The following is a 26,036-nucleotide window of genomic DNA, read 5'->3' as shown; positions in this document are numbered from 1 at the left end:
GACGCTGTTATTTAACCCAAACAAACATTCTATTTAACCCCTAACAAACATCCTAATAGGATAAGTCCACCACGTACCTCTGTAGATCTTCGTTCAGTCCTTTTGATTTTCTTCAGTTGCTGAATTAAATAAAAATTATTTCATACGAATTAGTAAAAACTGAATATAAAAAGAATATATATATATTGTGTAAGACATAAGTTAGAGGTCATATAACTCTCTAAGGGCTAGATGTATCCATAGGCACTCCTGGTGTATTACCTCAGTACGTATAGAAACAGCTGTAACCAAACTCTCATCTTAATTAAATAATGACCGTAAAACACCAATGATCCACTTCACATTGTTAATTATTGCTCCTCTTCTTATTGTCTCTCTCTATATATAGAGAGAGAGAAGGGGGAGAGGGAGAGAGGGGGGAGAGAGAGCGGAAGAAGATGAACTACAACAACAAAGGTTTTTAAATTCCTGGAAGATATCAATAAAGCACTCAGTATTAAAAGAATTTGGTTAACAATATTCACCTTCAACGTAAATCTTCATGTATGACAGGTGAATCCAAATATCAGTTAGAAGAATTCTGAGAAATTCAGAGTATTTAACAACAAAAGATACATAAAGAGAAAATTACATCTTAATTATAGATCTCACCTTATAAAGCCAACAACTGATTCTAATGTATTAACATACATACATATGTACGTATGTATATATAAAACATCATTAATATTAAGCAATAATAAATCTCTGAACGAGATGTAAACAGTAACTGCACGACAACGTAAAGTATACTAGCCATCTCAATATGGCTAACCATATTCTCCTGGGGCTACAAGTTACAGTAACACCAAACCTTAGTGGTTAGCCATATTGAGATGGCTAGTATACTTTACGTTATCATTAATATTATTTCCGAAAATATATGTTAACACAACATTATCAAGGTAATCCAAAATCAGACAAATTCAAAATGAACACATGAAATATTTCTAGTACACAAACGCCTATAAAAAGAACGCTTAGATGAGGAAGTTCAATCTAAATACATTGCTGTATTCAACTAATGGTGACGTCAGAAAGAGCATCCAGTCATAAAATGATCAATTCACATTCATGCCAAACCAGCACTGAAAAACAGAACTTAAAGGTGTGGATATGTGTTTAAGAAGCTAGCTTCTTAACTCTTTAGCATCTAAACCAGCAATCATCATCATCATCATCGTTTAACGTCCATTTTCCACGCTAGCACGGGTTGGACGGTTCGACCGAGTCTGGGAAGCCAGGGGCTGCACCAGGCTCCAGTCTGATCTGGCAGAGTTTCTACAGCTGGATGCCCTTCCTAACGTCAACCACTCTGCGAGTGTAGTGGGTGCTTTTTACATGCCACCAACACAGGTGCCAGGAGAGTCTGGCATCGGCCACGTTCGGATGGTGCTTTTTATGTGCCACTGGCATGGAAGCCAGCCAAGGTGGCGCTATCATCGGCAATGTTCGGATGGTGCTTTTTATGTGCCACCGGCACAGAAGTCACTCGAGGCAGCGCTGGCAACGGCCACGTTCAGATGGTGCTTTTTATGTGCCACTAGCACAGGTATCACAACTACTATTTCCATTGATATTTATTTCGATATTCAAGTACTTGACTCAACAGGTCTCCTCAAGCTCAGCGGGATGTTCTGGAATCCAAGGTACTTTGAATGGGCAGGGGCTATGCGGAACTGTTCAACATCCAGCCAAATTATTTTCCCTGTTTTATGTTCAAACTGGACACATCCAGCCTCTCACATCTTCCCAATAATGTTAGTCTAAAAAATATACAGTTACACAATCGAAATCTTAAAGTTACAAGATAATGCTGGATAAATTCAAATGAATGTGGATAAATAAGGGTTACATTTGATAGAATAATCTGAATGCTAAAGGGTCACTGACCATGTTGTCTTGGGTTCAGTCCCAAGTGTCTTCTAACATAGCTCCAGGATGAGTAAAGTTTTGGGAGAGGATTTGGCAGACCAGAAACTAAAAGAGGCCCACCTTGAATGTGTGTGTGTGTGTGTGTGTGTGTGTGTGTGTGTGTTTGTGTGTGCGCTCTTGTCTTGCAAGTTATTATGACCATCATACAAATGATGCTGATTTGTGTCAACAAATTCTATCCGACTCATACAAGCATGGAAAAGTGCAGTGGTGAAGGAGAAGGAGGAGGAGGAGGAGAAGACGAAGAAGAAGAAGGAGAAGGAGAAGAAGAAGACAAAGAAGAAGGTGGAGGAGAGAAGAAAAAGAAGAAGAAGAAGAGGAAGAAGAAGACGACGAAGAAGACGAAGAAGAAGACGAATAAGAAGATGAAGAAGAAGAAGACGAAGAAGAAGACGAAGAAGAAGACGAAGAAGAAGACGAAGGAGAAGAAGAAGAAGAAGAAGACGAATAAGAAGAAGAAGAAGGTGGAGGAGAGAAGAAAAATGAGAAATAAAGAAGAAAAAAGAGGAAAGAAGAAGAAAAAGAAGAAGAACAACAACAACAAACAAACAAACAAGCAAATTATATAAATTATGTAAATCTACTAAATGTGAAAGACTTACCATGTTACGGAATCTCACAGACAAGAAATCCTTCTCAGCTATTTCCATTTTGCCGACATTGTTCACAATCTCTCCCATGGTTTCATTGTTGCCTGGTTCATTTTTACTGGATTGTCTGGCATCTTGTTCCCTGGAAACAAATATATACATTATACAGGTGCAGGAGTGGCTGTGTGGTAAGTAGCTTGTTTACCAACCACATGGTTCCGGGTTCAGTCCTACTGCGTGGCACCTTGGGCAAGTGTCTTCTACTATAGCCTCGGGCCGACCAAAGCCTTGTGAGTGGATTTGGTAAACGGAAACTGAAAAGAAGCCCGTCGTATATATGTATATATATATTACAACCCTCCTCTTCTCAGGCGCCGAATCCCCCCTGTCCCCCCCACATCTCCTTCCCAGTTTTCAGAGTTGGCACTATCAATGTTGGTACATTGACAGGCAAGTCTAGTGAGATTGTAGAGATGCTAGAGAGAAGACAGGTTGATGTATGCTGCATACAAGAGGTAAGATGGAGAGATGCTTCGGCTAGGGTCCTCACGGGCAAGGCACTTAGATACAAACTCTACTGGCAAGGTAACGCGGAAGGTGTAGGGGGTGTAGGCATTCTCCTTGCGGAGGAATGGGTGGATAAGGTCATAGAGGTTGTCAGGGTTGTGATAGAGTGCTTAAGCTCAGGTTGGTCCTACAGAGTGGCACAGCTATGATTATCTCAGCCTATGCCCCACAAGCGGGACTACCAAATGATCAGAAGGACAACTTTTATGATACCCTTCTGCAGGCTACTTCAAAGACTAGTAACAAGGACCTCATCTTTGTAGGTGGAGATTTTAATGGGCACGTTGGGCGGGAATCGGGTATCTTCACTGGGGTACATGGTGGCTATGGTATTGGCACCAGAAATGATGAGGGAACTAGACTACTGGAATTCTGTGATGCATGTAACCTTTCAATCTGCAACACTAACTTCAAGAAGCCAGTCTGCCACCTTATAACTTATCAGTCAGGAGACTCCGCTAGCCAAATAGACTTCATCCTCACCAGACAACGGGATGCAGGGTTGCTCTTGAATACAAAGACCCTCCCGGGTGAAGAATGTATCCCTCAGCATAGACTAATCATCAGTGACTTTAAGCTTGAGGCCAGAAGGACTCCAAGAAACAAACCAATCCAGAAAAGAAGGATTTGGAGGCTAAAGAACCCTTCGCATGGTCAGAAATTTAGGGACATACTCATCAAGAAATTTGATGAGAGGGAAGAGGAGCTTCAGACGTCAGACATAGAAGGTAGCTGGGAATTCCTACGGGACAGCTTGTTGAGTGCCACAGACCAAGTTTGTGGATGGTGCAAAGTCCCTTCCAGACCTAGAATTACGTGGTGGTGGAATAGTGCAGTAGATAAAGCCATCTGTGAAAAGAGACGGGCCTGGAAAGCCTGGAAGGATGGGGGCAGCAGGGAACTGTACCAGATAGCCAAAAGGGAGGCTGGGCGGCAGGTATACATTGCCAAAGATGTAGCAGAAAAGAAGAAGTTTGCCAATGTCCAGCGTCGCGAGGATCAAAGAGCTGAAGTATTTCGGATTGCCAGACAGTGTGTCAGAGAAAATAGCGATGTTATAGGAGAGAAATGTGTCCGCATGGATGATGGGGCACTTGCTTTTACTACTAGTGAAAAGAAAGAGGCTTGGAGAAGCCATTATGAAAGACTGCTGAATGAGAGAGAATGAATGGGAGGAGGAGAGCCTGCCAAATGTTGACCCAGTAGAGGGACCAGCTACCCGAATAGACAGCTCCCTTGTAGATAAGGCAATTAAGGATATGAAACCAGGCAAAGCCCCTGGCCTATCAGGAATCACTGCTGAGATGCTTAAAACAGCTGGCTATGTGGGCCTATGCCATAGTCACCCGCATTGTAAACCAGGTAGTTCACAATGGAGCCATACCCAATGACTGGTGCAGCAGTACCATAGTCAACTGCTACAAGGGTAAGGGTGATGCTCTAGATAGAAATAACTACAGAGGTATCAAACTGTTGGACCAGGTGATGAAGGTCTCAGAGAAGGTCATAACCAATCTCATTAGGGAGAGAATTTGTTTAGATGAAATGCAGTTCGGTTTTGTACCAGGTAGAAGCACCACTGATGCTATATTCCTGGTCCGACAACTGCAGGAGAAGTACCTAGCTAAAGATAAACCCCTCTACATAGCTTTTGTAGACTTGGAGAAAGCCTTTGACAGGGTTCCCCGTTCCCTTATCTGGTGGTCGATGCGGAAACTGGAGATTGAAGAATGGCTAATAAGGGCTGTACAGGCTCTATACAGAGAGGCTTAGCAAGGTTAGGATTGGCAACGAATATAGTGAAGAATTCCGAGTAGAAGTAGGTGTACACCAGGGCTCAGCCCTCAGTCCCCTTTTATTCATCATAGTCCTTCAGGCAATAACAGAGGAATTCAAAACGGGATGCCCCTGGGAGCTCCTCTATGCCGATGACCTAGCTCTCATAGCAGAATCACTACCGGAACTAGAAGAGAAATTTCGGGTGTGGAAGCAAGGGTTGGAATCAAAGGGCCTTAGAATAAATGTAGCAAAGACCAAAGTATTAGTAAGCAGCAAGAGGTACTCAACACACATCCCCTCAGGTAGAGCCCTGCTCAACCTGTAGGAAAGGTACAGGTAGAAACTCCATAAGATGCACCCAATGTAAGTTATGGACACATAAGAGGTGCAGCAACATTAAAGGGAAATTAACAGATAAGATAGCTTTCATGTGCGGCAGATGCACAGGGACAATAGACACACAGACACTCAGAAAACAGATTCCATCACACTCCAGGGAGAGAAACTAGAAGTAGTTGATAGTTTCCGCTACCTGGGAGACCAAGTTAGTAGCGGAGGTGGATGCACAGAGAGTATCACCACTAGAATACGAATAGCCTGGGCAAAGTTCAGAAAGCTCCTACCCCTACTGGCAACAAAAGGCTCTCCCTCAGAGCAAAAGGTAGATTGTATGATGCATGTGTGCGAACTGCCATGCTTCACGGTAATGAAACATGGGCTGTGACTGCAGAAGACATGCGTAGACTTGAAAGAAATGAAGCTAGCATGATCCGCTGGATGTGTAGTGTCAGTGTGCACACAAAACAGAGTGTAAGTATCCTGAGAGAAATGCTGGATATAAGAAGCATCAGATGTGGTGTGCAAGAGCGACGCTTGCGATGGTATGGTCATGTGCTGCGGATGGATGAAGAGAGATGTGTGAAGAAGTGCCACTCCCAAACAGTTGAAGGTATCAGGAGGAGAGGTAGACCCAGGAAGACATGGGATGAGGTGGTCAAGCATGACCTCAGAGCATTGGGCCTCACTGAGGCAATGACGAAGGACCGAGATCTCTGGAGATATGCTGTGACTACAAAGACCCGGGCTGCTTTCTGCAGCAATTCCACATACCCCCTACCCATTCTAAGTACCCCGGATCCCCAAAGTACCCCGGATCCCCAAAGTACCCCGGATCCCCAAAGTACCCCGGATCCCCAAAGTACCCCGATCCCCAAAGTACCCCGGACCTCGTTGCCCCCGTGCCGCTGACACGTTAAAATGCTCGAACCGATCGTGACGATGCCGGACCCTCCGGCCCCTGTGCAGGTGGCACGTAAAAAGCACCCAATCCACTCACGGAGTGGTTGGCGTTAGGAAGGGCATCCAGCCGTAGAAACTCTGCCAGATTCAGACTGGAGCCTGGAGCGGCCCCTGGCTTCCCAGACCCGGTCAAACCGTCCAACCCGTGCTAGCGCGGAAAGCGGACGTTAAACGATGATGATGATGATGATGATGATATAACTAGCAGTATCGCCCGGCGTTGCTCGGGTTTATAAGGGAAATAACTATATAAGCATTTTTAGAGATGTAAAGTATAATAGCCATCTCAATATGGCTAACCACAAAGGGGGGGGTTACTGTAGCTTTTTACGTTCTGAGATTTAATAATACATTTTTAGAGAGTTACTTCCCTTATATAAACCGAGCGAAAATGCATTAAAAATGTGGAAAAATTATGGTAAATTTTTTTTTAAATCGTAGACTCATCGTAGACGCACGCTAATACCCAGAAGGGCTCAATATGAATCACGACTATAAGATACTCGCTTTTGGTTAAACTGCAACGCAAAATGTGGGAGTAGTTAGGAATCTAAATCGGTGGAGACAGACACACAACTACATTTTTATATATAAAGAAGATATATGCATGTGTGTGTTTGTGTGTCTGTGTTTGTCCCCCTAGCATTGCTTGATAACCGATGCTGGTGTGTTTATGTCCCCGTTACTTAGCAGTTCGGCAAAAGAGACCGATAGAATAAGTACTGGGCTTACAAAAGAATAAGTCCCGGGGTCGAGTTGCTCGATTAAAGGCGGTGCTCCAGCATGGCCGCAGTCAAATGACTGAAACAAGTAAAAGAGTAAAGAGTGCGAGTATTACTGAGTGGCTGCGTGGCCAAGAAGTTCGCTTTGCAATAAGACAGTTCTGGTTTCAGTCCCAGAGCAATTGCAAAAATGTCTGTAGCCATATCTTAGGAATGGAATGTGATGACAGTTGGAAACTTCATGAGCCTCTCACTCATTCACACACACACACACATTTTCCTAGTAAACTAATATTTCCCCAAGGTTGAACATATATGTATATACATATATAGCATGATAGCATCAAAGGCAGACGTTAAACAATGATGATGATGATGATGATGATAAATGTGTGCTTTTATCATCTGCCAACTCCACATGACAACTAGTGTTGGTTTGTTTACATCCCTATAACTTAATGGTTTGGCAAAAAAACTCCAATAGAATAAGTATCAGACAACAAAAATAAGAACTGGGGTCAATTTGTTCTTTTAAACCCTTCGAGGCAGTGCTCCAGCATGGCTACAGTCCAATAACTAAAATAAATAAAAGAAAAAAGGTAACAAGCACCTTTAAAGACACCAGATTAGGTCAGCTAAGTAACTGGGCTCAGGTACAGCATAAACCTGTCTTCCCCCATTTTTTAAATTCTTTATCATCCCTTTTTAAACTGATATGTAGATTTAACATCAAAAAAAAAAAAAAGAAAAAAAGAGAGAGAGAAAATTACAAAGAAAAGCCAAGAAAACTTACGATATTAACATGGCCTTAACGTCAGGTAGATTCATGTTTATGTTTAACGCCTTCCCAACTAGCAGAGTGACAGTTGCTGAAAAACGGCCAGCGTCCTTCTTCAGAATTTGAGCCGGTTGAATTTGGACAATGAAGGTGCTGATAATAGAAAGAAATATGTAAATGGTTTAAAACTGGAAATGAAAAAAAAAGGCATCGGAGTAGCGATGCATACCTTGTGTGCAGATAAATTTCTTCACAAATTATAGTGTGGCTTGCAATGTGTTGCTTACCCATGCTTTTTAACCCTTTAGTGTTTAAACCGGCCACATCCGGCCCAAAATATTCTACATGTTTTATATTTGAACTGGCCATATCTAGCCTCTCACACCTAACCTACATTGACATTCTAAAAATAACCAATCACATCATTGAAACCTCAAAGCTATAAGATAATGCATGATTAATTCAAAACAATTTGAGTGAAAAAGTATTACATTTAACAGAGTAATCTGAACACTAAAGGGTTAAATGAACTGAATTAATTTTTCAATTTTTTTTTTAAATATTGCCTTTATAGGTATTTATACTCCAGTAACATTTAAAAAATCAACTTGTACATAAATGAAACCTTTGAATCCATTAAAAAAATCCATTAAAAATCCATTTAAAAATCCATTTAAAAAAATCAACTTGTACATAAATGAAACCTTTGAATCCATTAAAAAATCCATTAAAAATCCATTTAAAAATCCATTAAAAAAATCAACTTGTACATAAATGAAACCTTTGAATCCATTAAAAAGATCCATTAAAAATCCATTTAAAAAACCAACTTGTACATAAATGAAACCTTTGAATCCATCATTCTCGAACTGAACAATCACATCATCAAAAATCTCAAAAGCTACAAGATAATGCAGGATTAAACAAAAAGGATTAAAGAAAAGTTAATACCTCGTAACTAGATGAGACAACAGCTCTGTAATAGAATTGTCTAAGTTGGGATAAAGGTTGCTTTGGCGTAAACGTTGATGCAACTGGTCTGCTTTCTTTATCTGCTGCCGGTTTTCCCAGATCAGTTTGGCCAAAATAGAACATCTGAATAGAAAGGAAATTAAGTTAATACTCTGAATAATAATAATAATAACAGTAGTAGTAGTAGTAGTAGTAGTAGTAGTAGTAGTAGTAGTAGTAAGTAGTAGTAGTAATATGCCCTGATGCAGTACCAGGCAGTGACTCTCAAGGCTTCTGATCTTAACTGATTGGAAGTGTTACCATGTACATTGTTTTGTCTTGGTATAAAAGATGGGCTACAGCAAATATTCTGCTCAATACCACAGATTTGCTTGTCAGTTGTTTGACCTTAACCAGTTGAGCATGTCCCTTGGCGGCTAACGATATGTGCATCTCTGATCACGAGCAGAAGTAGTGGGAGAGCATAATAGCCATATGTTGAGAGGGATTCGTTGGGGTTTGAATAATTCACCTCTGGAAACATGGGTGTTTCGTTCAACATCCTTAAACAACCCGTATTCAAGGACCTTTTGAGCAGGATGGGTTACTCGACCAGAAGAAAATTCTAACTGGGCCCCACCTGCAAGGTCATGCGCTGTTTATCTTGATATGAGATCACCATGTCGCACACATATGGTTGTGATGCATGTGCCCAGTGTACCCTTATCAGACGAGTAGTCATGATGGGTATATTGGGATTCGTATATTTTACTGCTCTCTCACCCAATAATAATAATAATAATCCTTTACATTATAGGCACAAGACCTGAAATTTTAGTGGACAGGGATAGTTGATTACATCAATGCCAGTACTCAACTGGCACTTATTTTATTCCTTTCTACACTAGGCACAAGGCCCGAAATTCAGGGGAGGGGGATAGTTGATTAGATTGATCCCAGTACACAACTGGTACTTAATTTATCAACCCCCAAAAGGATGAAAGGTAAAGTCAACCTCGGCGGAATTTGAACTCATAACAATAAAGACAGACGAAATATTGCTAAGCATTTCGCCCAGTGTGCTAACATTTCTGCCAGTTCGCCATCTTTGGCACTTATTTTATTGACCCTGAAAGGATGCAAGGCGAAGTCAACCCCAGTGGAATTTGAACTCAGAATGTAAGGATGAAATATTGGTAAGCATTTTGTGCAGGGTGCTGATGATTCTGTCAGCTTGCCTGTACGATAGGCAAAAGGCCTTAATAATAGTAATAATAATTGTGAGATGGTTGAAGTGATAATAATAATGATGGTGACAAAATGGAGGAAGATAGGGGAGTAGGCAGTGAAGGAGGAGGAAGAGGTGGAGGAATAGGAGGAAGAGGAAGAAGGGGGAAGAAGTGGAGGGAGAAGAGGAGGAGAACAATAAAAGAAGTACAAAAAGTCTCATTATTTATGTAATGACCCAATATCCCCTCTCTCTCTTTCGGAGAGGCACAAGCACCTACACGCACATATACACACACAGCAGTAACTTCCACCTACCGAATTCAATCACAAAGCTCCGGTCAGCTCGGGGCTATAGTGCAAGAAACCTACCCGAAGTGCCACGCAGTGGGACTGAACCCGAAACCATGTAGCTAGGAAGCAAGCTCCCTAACCACACAGCCATGCCCGCGCCTATATATATATATATACATATATATATATATATATATATATATATATATATATATATATATCTACTACATATGTGGGAAATTCTGTCTGTGGGTGTGTTTGTGGAGTTGTTCGCTAACTCCTCTTACATCATTTTATTGATTTTGATGAAACTTGACATGTGAGTAGAACTCATGTCTGGAAACCACATGGTCTACTCAGATTGTTGAAAAAAAATCAATAATAGGGTCCTTATATATATCTAATATATTTTATTTTAAAAACCAAGGGAAATAAACCATTCTCTCTTGGAAGGGATCCTTATATATATATATCCATTCATTTTCCTAAATTATTTGGTAAAAATGAAATTGAGTGCACTTATTTCTTAGTATTTGAATGGTTAGAGTTATTTTAGCAATTTATCCAGTACCACCCTTAAACAAGTAAATACTATTTTTCTAAACAATAGATCCACTTATTTCGGTTAGTGACTTATTCCCGAATATACAAACACTAGCACCCCTGAGGGTAATATTCTCTGGGAACGCACAAAAGTCCTTTTCAGAGTTATTTACTTTGAACTGTTATATAACTGACTTCACAATTTGGGTATTCATAACTTATTGGGAATTCCTAAAAACAAAATCCTTTGTAAGACAGTTTGGTAATCTCTGTAAATGCACAAAAACCGTTTTAAGGGCTACATACTTTGTATTGTTGTTATTGGATTAGTGAAACTATTATGAGAACGGAACCAAGAGATAAACCCCTCTTACCTGGGAATAACCGGGTATGTCAGCTAGTATATATATATAGCTATATATATATATATATATATATACACACACACACACACATATATATGTATATATGTATGTATGTTTATACACCAAAAGATATTCACGACAAAACAACAAAGGAAGCATTAAAAATATATAAAAACACAAAATTGTAACAAAATAAAAAATATTTTATGTAGCATTTAAACATTAGAGAAACTTTTAAATTGTTCAGTATCATGTTTAGGGTGCAAGGAAATTTTGGCCCCCATACCGTTTTTGGATGTCACGGATATTTTCCTCCATCTCTGGAGTAGTACCATGAAGCTGTTGTTTCCGTTTCCATTTTACCAAATCTTCCTGCAATACCTCCATAGTAAGAGTTTTCAGTTTTTCAAATGTGCTAGGATGCAAATCTTTTAATTCCTGCAAGAAAATAAAACAAAACTAAAATGATGCCAGAGAACAGAACCGCAGAATGAAAATTAACCCTTTTGATGCCAACATGACTGAGACTGCCCCTTGTTCTATGATTCCTGTCTTAAAGTGCTCTAAATTAAGACCGTCCATCAAAATTTCATGCAAATTCATGTTTTAAACAGCCTAATAATGATGAAGATATTAAATTCCCCAATATTTTCAAAATTGATTGAAATATAACAAAAGGGGTAACAATGACTAAAGTTATTAATTTCACTAAATTCCTTATTTTTAAGATTAATTAACACAAAGGCAGCATATTTCAACAGAAATATGGTAGCAAAGAGGTTAAGACATTTCAATGTTTCTAACCATTCCCTCCATACACCTCCTCTCTCTCTCTGTGTTTATGTATGTGAATGAGGATGAGGAAAGTGGTTATGTCAACCATGCTCAATTAATGAATTGTAATGCCTCCCTCCTCCTTTTTCTCCTCCTTCTTCCACCTGCACCTGTGAGTGTATGCATGCAAGTGTTTGTCATAAACTCATGTCAACCAAAGAAAGACATCTTTATCTTTCATCTTTTACTTGTTTCAGTCATTAGATTGTGGCCATGCTGGGGCACTGCTTTGAAAAGGTTTTTTATTCAAATGGATCAACCCCAGTACTTATTGTTTTTAAAAACCTGGTAGTTATTCTATCCTCCTCTTTTGCCGAACCACTAAGTTATGGGAACATAAACACATCAATATCAGTTGTCAAGCAGTGATTGGGGACAAACACAGACAAAGAGACACACTCACACACACACACACATTAATGGACATCTTTCTGTTTCCATCTACCAAATCCCCTCACAAGGCCTGTAGTAGAAGGAACTTGCCCAAGGTGCCACACAATAGGTCTGAACCCAGAATCATGTGGGTGAGAAGCAAACTTCTTACCACAAAGCCATGCCTGTACCGACATATGAATGAAATTAGAAGGGAAACTGTGAAGAAGCCTGTTGCAGGACTTGTTCCTATTCTCAAGTTGTAAACTTAACCCTTCACCTAATTTAACCATCTGGGCTGCCAGGTGGTAATCCCTCTACACAACACCTTGGGCAAATGTCATCTACCATAAATTCAGGGTCAACAAGTGAAAGACAAAAAATTATAATAAACAGAAATTGTGCTGATGCCTGTAGAGGTATTGCTGCTACTCTTTAAGCTGTTGCTCAGTTTAACATCACTATCTGACCCCTGGGTGGCTTTAGTAAACTGCACTCTGTTACATCATCAGATAGGCTTATGCATCAGATAGGTGCCCAGTCAACAGACACACCTTCATCTTGGAATGCCCAGAATCAGATCATGGAACTTATCATGTATTCCTCAAATTAAGTCATTAAATTAATAAACATCAATAAATAAATTCAATGAAAAAGGTAAGAAATATTCTTTTCTACTCTAGGCACAAGGTCTGAAATTTTGGGTGAGTGGGGGGGCAGTTGATTAGATTGACCCCCAGTATGCAACAAGTACTTACTTTATCAAACCCGAAAGGATGAAAGGCAAAGTCGACCTTGGCAGAATTTGAACCCAGAACGTAAAGACAGACAAAATACTGCAAAGCATTTCGCCCGGCATCCTAACGTTTCTGCCAGCTCTCTACCTTAAAGGATGAAAGGTAAAGTCAACCTCAGCAGAATTTGAACTAAGAACATTGCAAAGCATTTCGTCCGGCATGTTAATGTTTCTGCCAGCTTGCTGCCTTAAAGGATGAAAGGTAAAGTCAACCTCAGCAGAATTTGAACTAAGAACATAAAGACAGACGAAATACTGCAAAGCATTTCGTCCGGCATGTTAATGTTTCTGCCAGCTTGCTGCCTTAAAGGATGAAAGGTAAAGTCAACCTCAGCAGAATTTGAACTAAGAACATAAAGACAGACGAAATACTGCAAAGCATTTCGTCCGGCATGTTAATGTTTCTGCCAGTTTGCTGCCTTAAAGGATGAAAGGTAAAGTCAACCTCAGCAGAATTTGAACTAAGAACATAAAGACAGACGAAATACTGCAAAGTATTTCGCCCGGCATGCTAACGTTTCTGCCAGCTCGCCGTCTTTTAGGGTAAGAAATATTACAGAAAGCTCTTACCTCAAACTTATTCAGGATTGTCTGCTGGTTGTTCTTCAGCTTCAGACACATTTTAGACAAATTTTCTTGCATAGTTTGTAGTCTCTCACGTGGAGTCTCATTATTTCTCTTGAAAGCTAAGAAAGAAAATACATATATAAATATATATGTTCATCTGTGTGTGTGTGTGTTCACTTTTTTATTGAAGCTGCAAAAACATCACAAAAATCTGTGACTTGGAGCTTCATATTCTCATTCGTCGGACAGTTGTGATCAAGTCTGGAACAAAATTTGATTCTTGTCTTGATCACAACTGTCCAACAAAGAGGAATGTGAAACTCTGAGTCACAGGTTTGGATTAACTTTATATATATATGCACATATGTATGTATATATAATGTACTACACCTTTATTAATGAGACCAACAAAAAAGTACATCCAGTTAAATATTTTATGAATAGGCACAGGATTTAATCCTTTAGTATTCAGATAACACTGTCAAATCTAGTCCTTACTTATTCACATTGCTTAGAATTAATCATGCATTACCTTGTAACTTTGAGGTTTCAATGATGTAATAATATATATTTTAGAATGACATTCTAGGGTAGGTGTGAGAGGCTGGGTCTGACTAGTTTGAACAGAAATCAGGTAGAATATTAGGGCCTGATATGGCAAGTTTAAATGCTAATGGGTTAAATTCAATTTACTATTAGTTTCATGCTGTGAAAACACAATGATCTGACAAGCTTGTAGTATACAATTTTTCAAACTCAAATAAACAACATGGCTGGAATTTTTGAAAAAAAGAGAAGGGACAGTGGTCCTCAAAAAAAGACAAGAGTGGATGCTTGTTTTAGAGATAACATGCATTTTTGAGTCAAAAAGATTGCTTGGAAACACATGGCCAAACCGAAGACTGCACCAGACTTCTGTGTATGTTTCAGTATGGATTTTAAAGCTGGATGCCCTTCCTAACACCAACCAGCCTGCAGAATGGACTGAGTGCCTTTTACATGCCAATAGCACAGGCGAGGTCAGTTTTTGCATGGTTTTACAGCTTGATGTCCTTCCAAATGCCAACCACTTTACAGTGTGGACTGGATGTTTTTTATGTGGAGCCAGCAAAGATGCACTTATGTGACACCAGTACAGGTGCTTTTTACATGGCATCAGCACCCACAGAGGTCACCCAGTAGCTTGCAAAACAAAATCCTCTCAGCTGAGAGAAGGAGTGGAACTAAGAAGTGACTGTGTACCAAGTGAGAGAGTAGGGATAGCTCTCTTACTACTCAGGAGACACTTGGCTGCCCCATTAGCATAAGGAAGGAGGGAGAGATCCCCCACCCAATGGGTAGCGGAGATGAATTACAAACAAGTCAGCCTCCAGTAACATTTTTAATTAGAAAGTACAGGGACAGGACCAAATATTGTCTTTGTTTTTGTTTTGCAGCTTTTATTACCTCCACCTTAACAAAGGCGAAGGTATTGTTTTCAGTTGCGTTTGTTTGTTTGTCCATGGACAAGATATCTCAAGAACTGCTGGATGGATTTGGATGAAACTTTCTGGAATGTTTGGCCTCGTGACTGGCATGAATTGATTAGATTTTGGGATCAATCCAGTACCAGACAAGGATTCTGGATTATTTTTCCTGTTTTTTTACTTAATTTTTGAGAGTGGTCAGGTTCACTTTTAGTATTCTCGTTTGTGAGAACAGTTTGAGTTTATTTCAGATATTCTCATTTTAAAAATCATCTCTGGCTAATCGTAGAGAGGACATTGGTGTTGCCTTGGCAGAGGTTTGTGCTCTTTGAATGCGCTTGTTCTTTCTAATTTTGACACTTGACTGGTATGTGATTTTACCAACCTCAAAAGGATGAAATGCAACGTTCACTTTCACATAACTAAATTTTACAGTGATGATCACGATGGCAGTAGTGGCACTGTCAACAATGGTGATAATAGTGATGCTGGTGAATTAGCCAGGGAGGGAGAGTACAAAGAGTAATGGTGGTAGTATTGGTGGTGGTGGTGGTCATAGTCCTGCTGCCTCAAGATAAAAGAATTTGTGTTAATTCATTGTTAGCATATGTTTATATAAGAGAGAGAGAGAGAGAGAGAGAGAAACAGAAAGAGAATGACGCACTGAATAAGAGGAGGGGGGGGGGGCAAGAGAAACAAATAAGGAAATGGTTACCATCAGCTTGTAAAGTCATTGTCTTATATTCCTGAAATTCTACGTTGAAAACTTCCTGGTCTTCTTGCAGCCTTAGAATCAGATCACCAGTTCGCTAAATACGAAACAGAAAAACTTCTTTGTTTAATTGTCCAAGAATATTTCTTCTGCACAATATTATTATGTGTGTATGTATGCATGTATGAGTGTGTGTGTGTGTATGTATGTATGTGTGTGTGTATGTATGTATGTATGTGTGTGTGTATGTATGTGTGTATGTATGTATGTATGTATGTATGTACGTATGTATGCATACATACATACATACATATATATACATATAAAGTTAATCCAAAGAAGAAAGCACAAAAAAACAACAACAACGCGAGGACGTGAAACAAATATAGTATTATTGGACGCTCAGGAAAGAAAGAAAGAAGGAGGGTTTAACGTTTCGAGCGGAGCTCTTCGTCGGAAACATATATATATTCCTCAAACAGAATCAGCATGATTCAAAGGCTGTACCTTGGAATTAACAAGTACAGTCTCATAGTTTCCATTTACTCTGTTTTACTTACATGACTTGGGTTGACCAGAGACCATAATAAATCTCACTTGCCTAACACACCAAGCACTTAAGATCATTAACATTCCCACTTGTTATCCACTCGTGACATCATGACTTATGAGATGCTTTAGCACAGCCATTATTGATCTGCAACACCAACTTCCGGAAGCCAGCCAGCCACCTGATAACCAACCAATCAGTGCTGGAGCACTGCCTTTAGTCGAAGAAATCGACCACAAGACTTATTCTTTGTAAGCCTACTACTTATTCTATCGGTCTCTTTTGCCGAACTGCTAAGTTTTGGGGATATAAACAAACTGACATCAGTTGTCAAGTGATGGTGGGGGAACAAACAGACACACAAATACATACACACACACACAGACATATATATATATATATGTATATATATATATATTCTCTTTCTTTTTTATTTATCTATTTGTTTATTTCCACGTGTTCCTTTCTGTTGAAGAGTGTAGGCTTGAAACGTAAAAGACTTTCTCACCTTCCCAAGCGTCAAACTAATACACCTGCTTGTTGTTTATATACCTGTCTTCTTTTGTTTTTCTGTAAATTTCAATCATCATCATCATCATCATCGTTTAACGTCCGTTCTCAATGGGTTGGATGGTTCGAACGGGCTCTGGGAAGCCAGGAGGCTGCATCAGGCTCCAGTCTGATCTGGCAGTGTTTCTACAGCTGGATGCCCTTCCCAACGCCAACCACTCCGTGAGTGTAGTGGGTGCTTTTTACGTGTCACCGGCACAGGTGCCAGGGTAGGCTGGCAACAACCACGATCGGTTGGTGCTTTTTACGTACCACCGGCACGGAAGCCAGTCAAGGCGTACAGATGGTGCATCAGCCACATACAGATGGTGCTTTTTGGGTGCCACCAGCACAGGTGCCAGGGTAAGCTGGCAATGGCCACGATCGGTTGGTACTTTTTACATGCCACCGGCATGGAAGCCAGTCAAGACGGTGCTGGCATCGGCCACGTACGAATGGTGCATTTTACGTGCCACCGGCACAGGTATCACAATTACAATTTCCATTTGATTTTTGATGTTGATGGTGATGCACTTGACTCAACAGGTCTCCTCAAGCACAGCAGGTCACCCTATGATACAAGGTAAGTACAGCAGGCTGTCCTGCGGTCCAAGGCACTTTGGAAGGGCTGGGGTTTCTATGGGAAGCTGGTGCAGGAAACAGCCATGAACTCACATTATTTGTCGGGTCTTCGGCAAAAGAGACCGAGAGAATAAGTACTAGGCTTACAAAGAATAAGTCTTGTGGTCGATTTCTTCGACTAAAGGCAGTGCTCCAGCATGGCCGCAGTCAATTGACTTCAAAGAGTAAAAGAGTAAAAAAAAAAGTATTACACTCAAGAGACAGGTGTAACAGTTGATCAGCTGACTTTTGGAATAGGTATCACCACCTCATGGAGAAAAAAACGAGCAAAGATTTGGGTGATTGCCTAATCCTTTGGTAAATAAAAAATTGGCTGTCAATAATAAGAAAGGATCACAAAACGCAAGATGAAGTAAATACCTTTGTTGCATCCTTCAGTTCCTCCAATACTATCATCTTTTCACCAGTCTCATAAAGTTGGCTGCTGGGAAGTTCGCACTGAAGAAAAAGAAAATTGAAAATCAGACAAAATAATTAAATTGGATTACAAGACACTGTGTGTGAGAAAATTGTGATGTCATAGGAGAAAAATGTGTTCACATTGATGATGGTACACTTGCATTTAATGATTCTGCAAAGAAAGAGGCTTGGAGATGCTATTGTGAAAGACTGCTGAATGTGGAGAATGAATGGGAGGAGGAGAGTCTGTCAAATGTTGATCTAATTGAGGGACCAACTATCCAAATTAACAGTACCTTGGTAGATAAAACAATTAAGGACATGAAGATATGTCCCCAGCCCATCAGGAATCACCACTGAGATGCTTAAAATATCCGATAGTTTGGGTTATGGTCTAGTCACCCATATTGTATATCAGGTGGTTCACAAAAGAGTCATACCCAACAAATTAGAGAGAGTTGGTCTAGATGCAGAAACTAGGGATAGATGAATGGTTGGTGAGAGCTGTACAAGCTTGAGGAGGGAGGATGCCCAAAACCAGCAAGATGGTATGAGGGTGGTTGCTATGGCATTGAGATAGATCCAGCCATCCCCGTTAATGGGGACAAGACCTGGATGTAAAACACTGGGTGATGATGATGAAATGGCTATGAGGGTCCACCTGAGTAAAACAGGAATCAAAGGGTCCACAAGCAAAAAATGCTTAAACCTTTTACCATCCAAGCTGAAGGGAAGATGAATAATGAACACAAATAGATTTTCCAGATTTCTTCGATAATTTAGCAACTGATTCTTAAAGCTAGTTACTAAAAGACTTATTGGAATGGTTGGATTCCTGGGTTTTGAATAAAATAAAATAACTTACATTGCCTTCATTCATGTTGACATAATTCTGTTCAATAGTAAGACATTTCTTTATGGAGTGAACCAGTAACAAAGGGTTCGGAGAGTAGATTCTCTGAAAAACAAATTTTCATAAAGTAATTAGTATGGAATTAGTATGCAATGATGCAGTTGTTATTGTTCTTGTTGCTGTTTAACCCCAGGCTGAGCCAGGTAATGACCAAGGATGGTGATGATCAAAAGTATTTCAAATGAGGACTGTTCTGACTGACTGGCAGCTAATTGGTTGCTCATTAGAGCACCATCATCATTTAGTATTGTTTTTCATCATTTAATGTTTGGCTTTCTTGCTGACATGAGCTGCATAGTTTGACAGAATCTGACAGGTCAGAGGAATGTCTCATGTCGCCCAGAGTCTACTTTAGCATGGTTTCTATGGATGGATGTCCTGTTCCAATGCCAACTACTTTGAAGAGTGTATACTGGATAATGAAGTCCTTCATATATATTAAGTCTGATAATATAATGGTGATTGCAAAAGCGGCAAGCTGGCAGAAACGTTAGCACATCGAGCGAAATGCTTATCAGTATTTCGTCTGCCATTACGTTCTGAGTTCAAATTCCGCTGAGGTCGACTTTGCCTTTCATCCTTTCGGGGTCGATAAATCAAGAACCAGTTACACACTGGGGTTGATGTAATCGACTTAATCCCTTTGTCTGTCCTTGTTTGTCCCCTCTGTGTTTAGCCCATTGTGGGCAATATAGAAATAAGAATCATTAGCACGACAGGCAAAATGCTTAGCAGTATTTCATCTGTCTTTACGTTCTGAGTTCAAATTCTGCCGAGGTCAACTTTGCCGTTCATCCTTTCAGGGTGATGAAAAAAATGGATGTGAAATTATCCTTTTTCAGGACAGACCAGTGGCACATAATGGTTGTTGTATTGGGTATGCTGCCACACCCTGTGCCACCAAATTTCAAGCAAGGGTATAACAAAAGTTTTCCATTAAGATTTATGATTAAATTAATGAGTAAGGCTGATATTTATAATGAATTTGCCATTTTTGATGAGTGTGCAGTGCACACCTGGCACACCCGGAATATACGCCTCTGGGACAGACCTGGAACCAAATAATAGCAAGAACAACAACAGCTGCAACATCATCAACAGTAACAACACCAGCTACTACCATCATGTTATGGACTTACTTGGAAGTCCACAATTGCTTGTCCCACTTTCAACTTGGTGCTGAAGTAGTCATTGTTTAAATTCATACTTCTCGACTCCATTTCCTGTAACAGGTTGTTGAGCATGGTCCTGGCTATGGCCTCATTGCTTGGATTATTCTCATCAATGGAATTCCTGAAATAAGTGATAAAAAAAAAAATTTTTTTTTTAATCATCAGACAATTTTTGTGGCAGCGGGGGGGGGGAGAGGGGGGGTTTACTCATTATTGTTTACAAAATACAGACTTATCAATTGTTATAAGTTTCCCATGAATCAATCAATGGTTTTACTCCATTTCCAATAATAAACAATCCCAGGCAGTTACAGTCATCATCATCATCATCATCATCATCATCAGCACCATTCTCATCGTCTTCTAATGTACATCTTCCATGCTGACATAGGTTGAACGATTTGACAGGATCGGATGGATGTGAGGACTTCCAGTGTCTGCCTTGGGCTTCATGGCTGGCTGCCCTCCCTTTACCAACCACTTAATAGAACATATACTCTTTTACTCTTTTACTTGTTTCAGTCATTTGACTGCGGCCATGCTGGAGCACCACCTTTAATCGAGCAACTCGACCCCGGCACTTATTCTTTGTAAGCCCAGTACTTATTCTATCGGTCTCTTTTGCCGAACCGCTAAGTGACGGGGACATAAACACACCAGCATCGGTTGTCAAGCAATGCTAGGGGGACAAACACAGACACACAAACACACACACGCATATATATACGACGGGCTTCTTTCAGTTTCCGTCTACCAAATCCACTCACAAGGCTTTGGTCGGCCCGAGGCTATAGTAGAAGACACTTGCCCAAGGTGCCATGCAGTGGGACTGAACCTGGAACCATGTGGTTGGTAAACAAGCTACTTACCACACAGCCACTCCTGCGCCTATGCGGAGAAGACATTCTTTGTATAGATTTGAATTTTGTGTAGCCACCTGATACTATATCATTAAACTATGATTTTAAGATGGTGTAAAGACCATCCAAAAAATTAGGCCATGCTGATTGTCTATCAAGACTGATTTCGAAAATTGCAGAACCATTTGAAGATACCGTGATTGCTGCTGTGCGAGCAGAAAATGAAATTAAAAATACTTTGTGTAACATCATGTGTGAACTGTCAGTCACATTATAAGACATAAAATTAAAATTGGAAAACAATAAATTCATAACGAAAATGAAAGTAATGTTGAAGGCTAAAAGAGAGAAAAATAAGCGCAACACAAATTCAAACCCATTCTCAATGTGTGACAATGTGCTGATGTACGCATAATGAGTTGCAGTGCCAGCCACACTATAGATGTGATTACTAAAGGAATTTTACATTGGTCACCCAGGGATTCCGAGAATGAAATCTTCAATGAGAAGTTGTGTATATTGGCCGACAATGGACCATGACATTGAAGAACTAGTGAAAGCATACAAAGAGTGTGCCCTAGCTGCAAAAACAACTACCACTAAATGGCAACCATGGCCAAAAACAGATATTCCATGATCCAGACTGCATGTCGATTATGCAGGTCCACTTAAGGGTCCTTGTTACCTTGTTGTGGTGGACAGTTTTTCAAAGTGGCCTGAAGTGCATAAATGTAAAAACCCAACATTTACAGTTACAGTAAGATTTTTACATGAATTGTTCACCAGGTATGGTATTTCTGATACCACTGTGTCTGATAAGGGAACTCAATTTACCTGACAAAATTTTGTAAGAGTTTCATTATTAAACACGTGACCATTCTGTTGTATCATCCTAGGTCAAATAGACAAGTGGAGCATTTTGTTGACACTTTCAAGAGGGCCCTAAAAAAAGGCAAACAATGAAGTAATGGATGACCTTGCACTTCAACAATTTCTTAGAGTGTACCAAGTAACACTTAATCTGGATACTCCGTCTCGAATGTCACCCACAGAATTGAAGTTTGCTAGAAAGATCAGATCCATTTTTGATCAGTTGATACCAAGTGAAAATAGAAAAAAGGTGAACAACAAAAATACTTCAAAGTTAGGTGACAAAATATTTTTTTAATTTATAGATATGGTAAAGAGAGCTAGGAGGACAGTGTAATTATTTAACAAATTGGAAGAATGTTATTCCTGGTAAAAGGAAAACATGTTGAACATAAAAGACATATCAGCCAACTTAAAAGATTCACGGAAAAAGTCATGAGAAATGAAATCCCTATGGAAGTATTGTATGAGGCGTTTGAGGTACCAACACCCAAACAATTTGAAACTACACATTCTAGCACCAGAAAACAGAAAAGAATGGTAACACTGGAATTGAACCCTAAATGTAAGAGATATTAAAACTCTGAGCAGAGTTTAATTCTCAAAAGGGGAGAAGTTAAGGGTGACTAATTCTAAAAAGGCGAAATGTTTAAAAAGGTGAAATGTCTAAAAAGGCAAAATGTTGTGGAAGGATTCCGATCACACCCATGTGACTAAACGTGGACAGACACATTTCTATTAAATAAACAACTGTCAAGTTGTCAGCAACTGATTATGAACAATTGACAGTAAGCAGTACACTATGAGCCGTTGGCAGAAAGCTTTTAACCTCATGTAAAAGTAATCATAGCGTGTCATGTAAATACTTCTTTCCCTTTGCTTTGTTAAATTATGTATCCAACACCAGGATATAAAAATATATGATGGGCTTCTTTGCCAAACCCACTCAGAAGGTTTTGGTCAGCCTGGAGTCATAGTAGAAAATATTTGCCAAAACAAAAAAAAAACTTCATAAAATTATTTCACACAGACCACTTGACAGATCCTCAGTTTGTTGAAGATTGGTCAAGTGGCACTCCTATGAACAGATGACAGATAAAATTAGCTTTAGGAGGGATGTGAATTCAGAACACATGGATATGTAATTAAAATACTAGTTATTTTGTTTAACACTCAACTACATGCATCACCATAAAATTACATAAAATACTATTTTATCATTATGGAGATGTACTTGCATAGCAAGTGACTTAATCTGAGATTGTGTGCTGGAACGAAAACAATTGCAGCGTGGAAGGTGTTTATAAGCCATTTAAGAAACACACAAAACCGTTAGATTCACTTCAACATTTAAATTTAATTTGTCAAAATATTTTCGTCGCTTTGAGACCGCGACCTGTTCACCGACAAAGCTTCGTGTATCTTATCAATATTTTATCAATATTTCACCAATATCATATTAATATTTTAGCAATATTTCATATTTTAGAAATACTTAAATATTTTAGCAATATATCCCCAATATTTTAACAATACATTACCAATCTTGACACTCGAGCCAATCAGACATAACATCGCGCACTTCTAATGGGAATCTTGCATCTTCGTAGCAGGATGAGATCGGTGCCCAATATTGGTTCGGAAGCTGCTTAGTTTTGATCCATAAAGACATGGTTGGAGTTGATTCTTCCTGAAAAAAGAAGTGTATATAAATAAACATGTGTGTGAATGTGAGTATAGGTATGTGAGTCTCTGCAGGAATGTAGATGCGCAGAGGAGAGAGAGAGAGAGAGAGAGAGAGTGAGTGATAGACAGACATTCAAAGTGATGATGACAAAGACGATATATATATATATATATTATATATATATTATATATTTCTTAATCACTATAGAATTAATCGTTAACTTTTAACCGAGATGAACTATATTCACACATTTTTCTTGTATTTTGCTTATATGCTTGTACTGATGAGTTGTGTTTCATCTTCCGTGATGTTATACATGTATATTCTATGTGGAAAAAAAAGCATTATGTGATTAAATGAAATGTTACGTGGATGACCCTGTATTTGTTTGTTCTGCAACCACAGTTTACTACACTCTCAGAGTGGTTGGCGTTAGGAAGGGCATCCAGCCGTAGAAACACTGCCAGATCTGACTGGGCCTGACGAAGCCTTCCAGCTTCACAGACCCCAGTTGACCCGTCCAACCCATGCTAGCATGGAAAGCGGACGCTAAATGATGATGATGATGATATTATATATATATATTATATCTTTTTTTTCTTTTTCTTTTACTTGTTTCAGTCATTTGACTGCGGCCATGCTGGAGCACCGCCTTTAGTCGAGCAAATCAACCCCGGGACTTATTCTTTGTAAGCCCAGTACTTATTCTATCGGTCTCTTTTGCCAAACCGCTAAGTGATGGGGACGTAAACACACCAGCATCGGTTGTCAAACAATGCTAGAGGGACAAACACAGACACACAAACATATATATATATATATATATATATATATATATATATATATATATATATATACATATATACGACAGGCTTCTTTCAGTTTCCGTCTACCAAATCCACTCACAAGGCTTTGGTCGGCCCGAGGCTATAGCAGAAGACACCTGCCCAAGATGCCACGCAGTGGGACTGAACCTGGGACCATGTGGTTGGTAGGCAAGCTACTTACCACACAGCCACTCCTGCGCCTATATATATATATATATATATATATATATATATAATATACACATACAACTGGCTTCTTTCAGTTTCCATCTACCAAATCCACTCACAAGACTTTTTGGGCCTAAGGCTCCAGTAGAAACCACTTGCCCAAGATTCTATACAATAGGATTGAACCTGGAACCATGAAGTTGGGAAGCAAACTTTTTACTACACAACCATGCCTGAATATAAATGTATACATGCCATTATTTTTTTTGTGTGTGTGTGTGTGTTTACAATTAGAAGTCAGACTGCCTTATCCGCTTCTCTAAAATTGCTGGCCTTGGGTCAAAATTTGAAAGCATTATTTTTCAACTTTATCTACTTAGATTCCATTATAAACATTGTTTCACTTCCAACTGACATTTCTAAATTTTTACAATGTACATAGTATGTATATGTATCTAAATACGTGAAGGCATGTGGCCTAGTGGTTACGGTATTCAGCTCATGATCGCAAGATCACGAGTTCAATTTCCAGTGCTTAAGCAAGACACTTTATTTAACATCGCTCCAGTCCACTCAGCTGGCAGCAAAAATGAGTAGCACTTGTATTTCAAAGGGCCAGCCTTGTTACACTCTGTGTCATGCTGAGTCTCCCTGAGACCTACATTAAGGGGTACACATGTCTGTGGAGTACTCAGCCACTTTCACTTTAATTTCAAGAGCTGGCTGTTCCTTTGATCATGTCAACTGGAACCTTTGCCATTCTAACCAAAGGAGTGCCAGTATGAAAATACACCTATGTGTGTGCATTTATATATCTCTATATGTGTGTGTATTGAATTTTGTATCTCTTATTTTTTAGTTGTTCTAGTGATTAGACTGTGGCCATGCTGGAGCACTGCCTTGAAGAATTGACTCCATCATCTTTCTTTGTTTAACGAATTGACTCTTATTTTTCTTTGTTTAACGAACTGACTCCATTATTTTTCTTTAACGATTTGACTCCATTATTTTTCTTTGTTTAACGAATTGACTCTGTTATTTTTCTTTGTTTAAGCCTGGTACTTATTCTATCAGTCTCTTTTGCCAAACAGCTAAGTTACAGGGACATAAACACACCAACACCAGTAGTCAAGCATTGGTGAGGCACAAACATAGACATGAAGGCACGCACACACATACTTTTATTCTTTTACTTGTTTCAGTCAGTTGACTGTGGCCATGCTGGAGCACCGCCTTCAAGGATTTTAGTTGAATTGCTAAGTTACAAGGATGGTTGCCAAGTGGTGATGGGGGGACAAATATAGACAAAGATACAAACATATAGACATATACATAACACACACGCATATATATATATGTATATATATATTATATATATATATATATATATACATATACGATGGGCTTCTTTAAGTTTCTGTTTACCAAATCCACTTGCAAAGCCTTAGCTGGTCTGAGGCTAAAGAAGAAGACACTTGCCCAAGATGCCACACAGTGGGACTGAACCCAGAACCATGTGATAATGCGATTGGGAAGCAAGCTTCTTACCACACAGCCTTACCT

The 26,036-nt window shown here is 39.5% G+C and overlaps 1 protein-coding gene across 4 annotated transcripts in view; it reads right to left on the bottom strand.

Moving 5' to 3' along the window:
• LOC115220884 (signal transducer and activator of transcription 5B) overlaps positions 1-26,036 on the bottom strand; it is a 109,797-nt gene that overhangs the window by 35,619 nt on the left and 48,142 nt on the right. For 3 of the 4 annotated variants that reach the window (XM_036510286.1, XM_036510285.1, XM_029791077.2), the window contains 11 exons: positions 23,333-23,481; positions 20,029-20,182; positions 18,842-18,934; positions 17,938-18,015; positions 15,840-15,933; positions 13,662-13,777; positions 11,376-11,527; positions 8,661-8,804; positions 7,725-7,862; positions 2,577-2,706; positions 78-119 (listed from right to left, as the gene is read on the bottom strand). In XM_036510286.1, the coding sequence (XP_036366179.1) occupies positions 78-119; positions 2,577-2,706; positions 7,725-7,862; positions 8,661-8,804; positions 11,376-11,527; positions 13,662-13,777; positions 15,840-15,933; positions 17,938-18,015; positions 18,842-18,934; positions 20,029-20,182; positions 23,333-23,481 (1,290 nt within the window). Of the gene's footprint in view, positions 1-77; positions 120-2,576; positions 2,707-7,724; positions 7,863-8,660; positions 8,805-11,375; positions 11,528-13,661; positions 13,778-15,839; positions 15,934-17,937; positions 18,016-18,841; positions 18,935-20,028; positions 20,183-23,332; positions 23,484-26,036 lie in introns of all 4 variants that reach the window. The other variant, XM_036510287.1, reaches the window with a different exon arrangement.

The sequence above is a fragment of the Octopus sinensis genome, linkage group LG17 (genome assembly GCF_006345805.1).
Source record: "Octopus sinensis linkage group LG17, ASM634580v1, whole genome shotgun sequence".
In the NCBI taxonomy this organism is placed as follows: Eukaryota; Metazoa; Mollusca; class Cephalopoda; order Octopoda; family Octopodidae; genus Octopus; species Octopus sinensis.
Note: the sequence above shows the minus strand (reverse complement) of the source record. Positions and strands in the feature narration are given on the sequence as shown.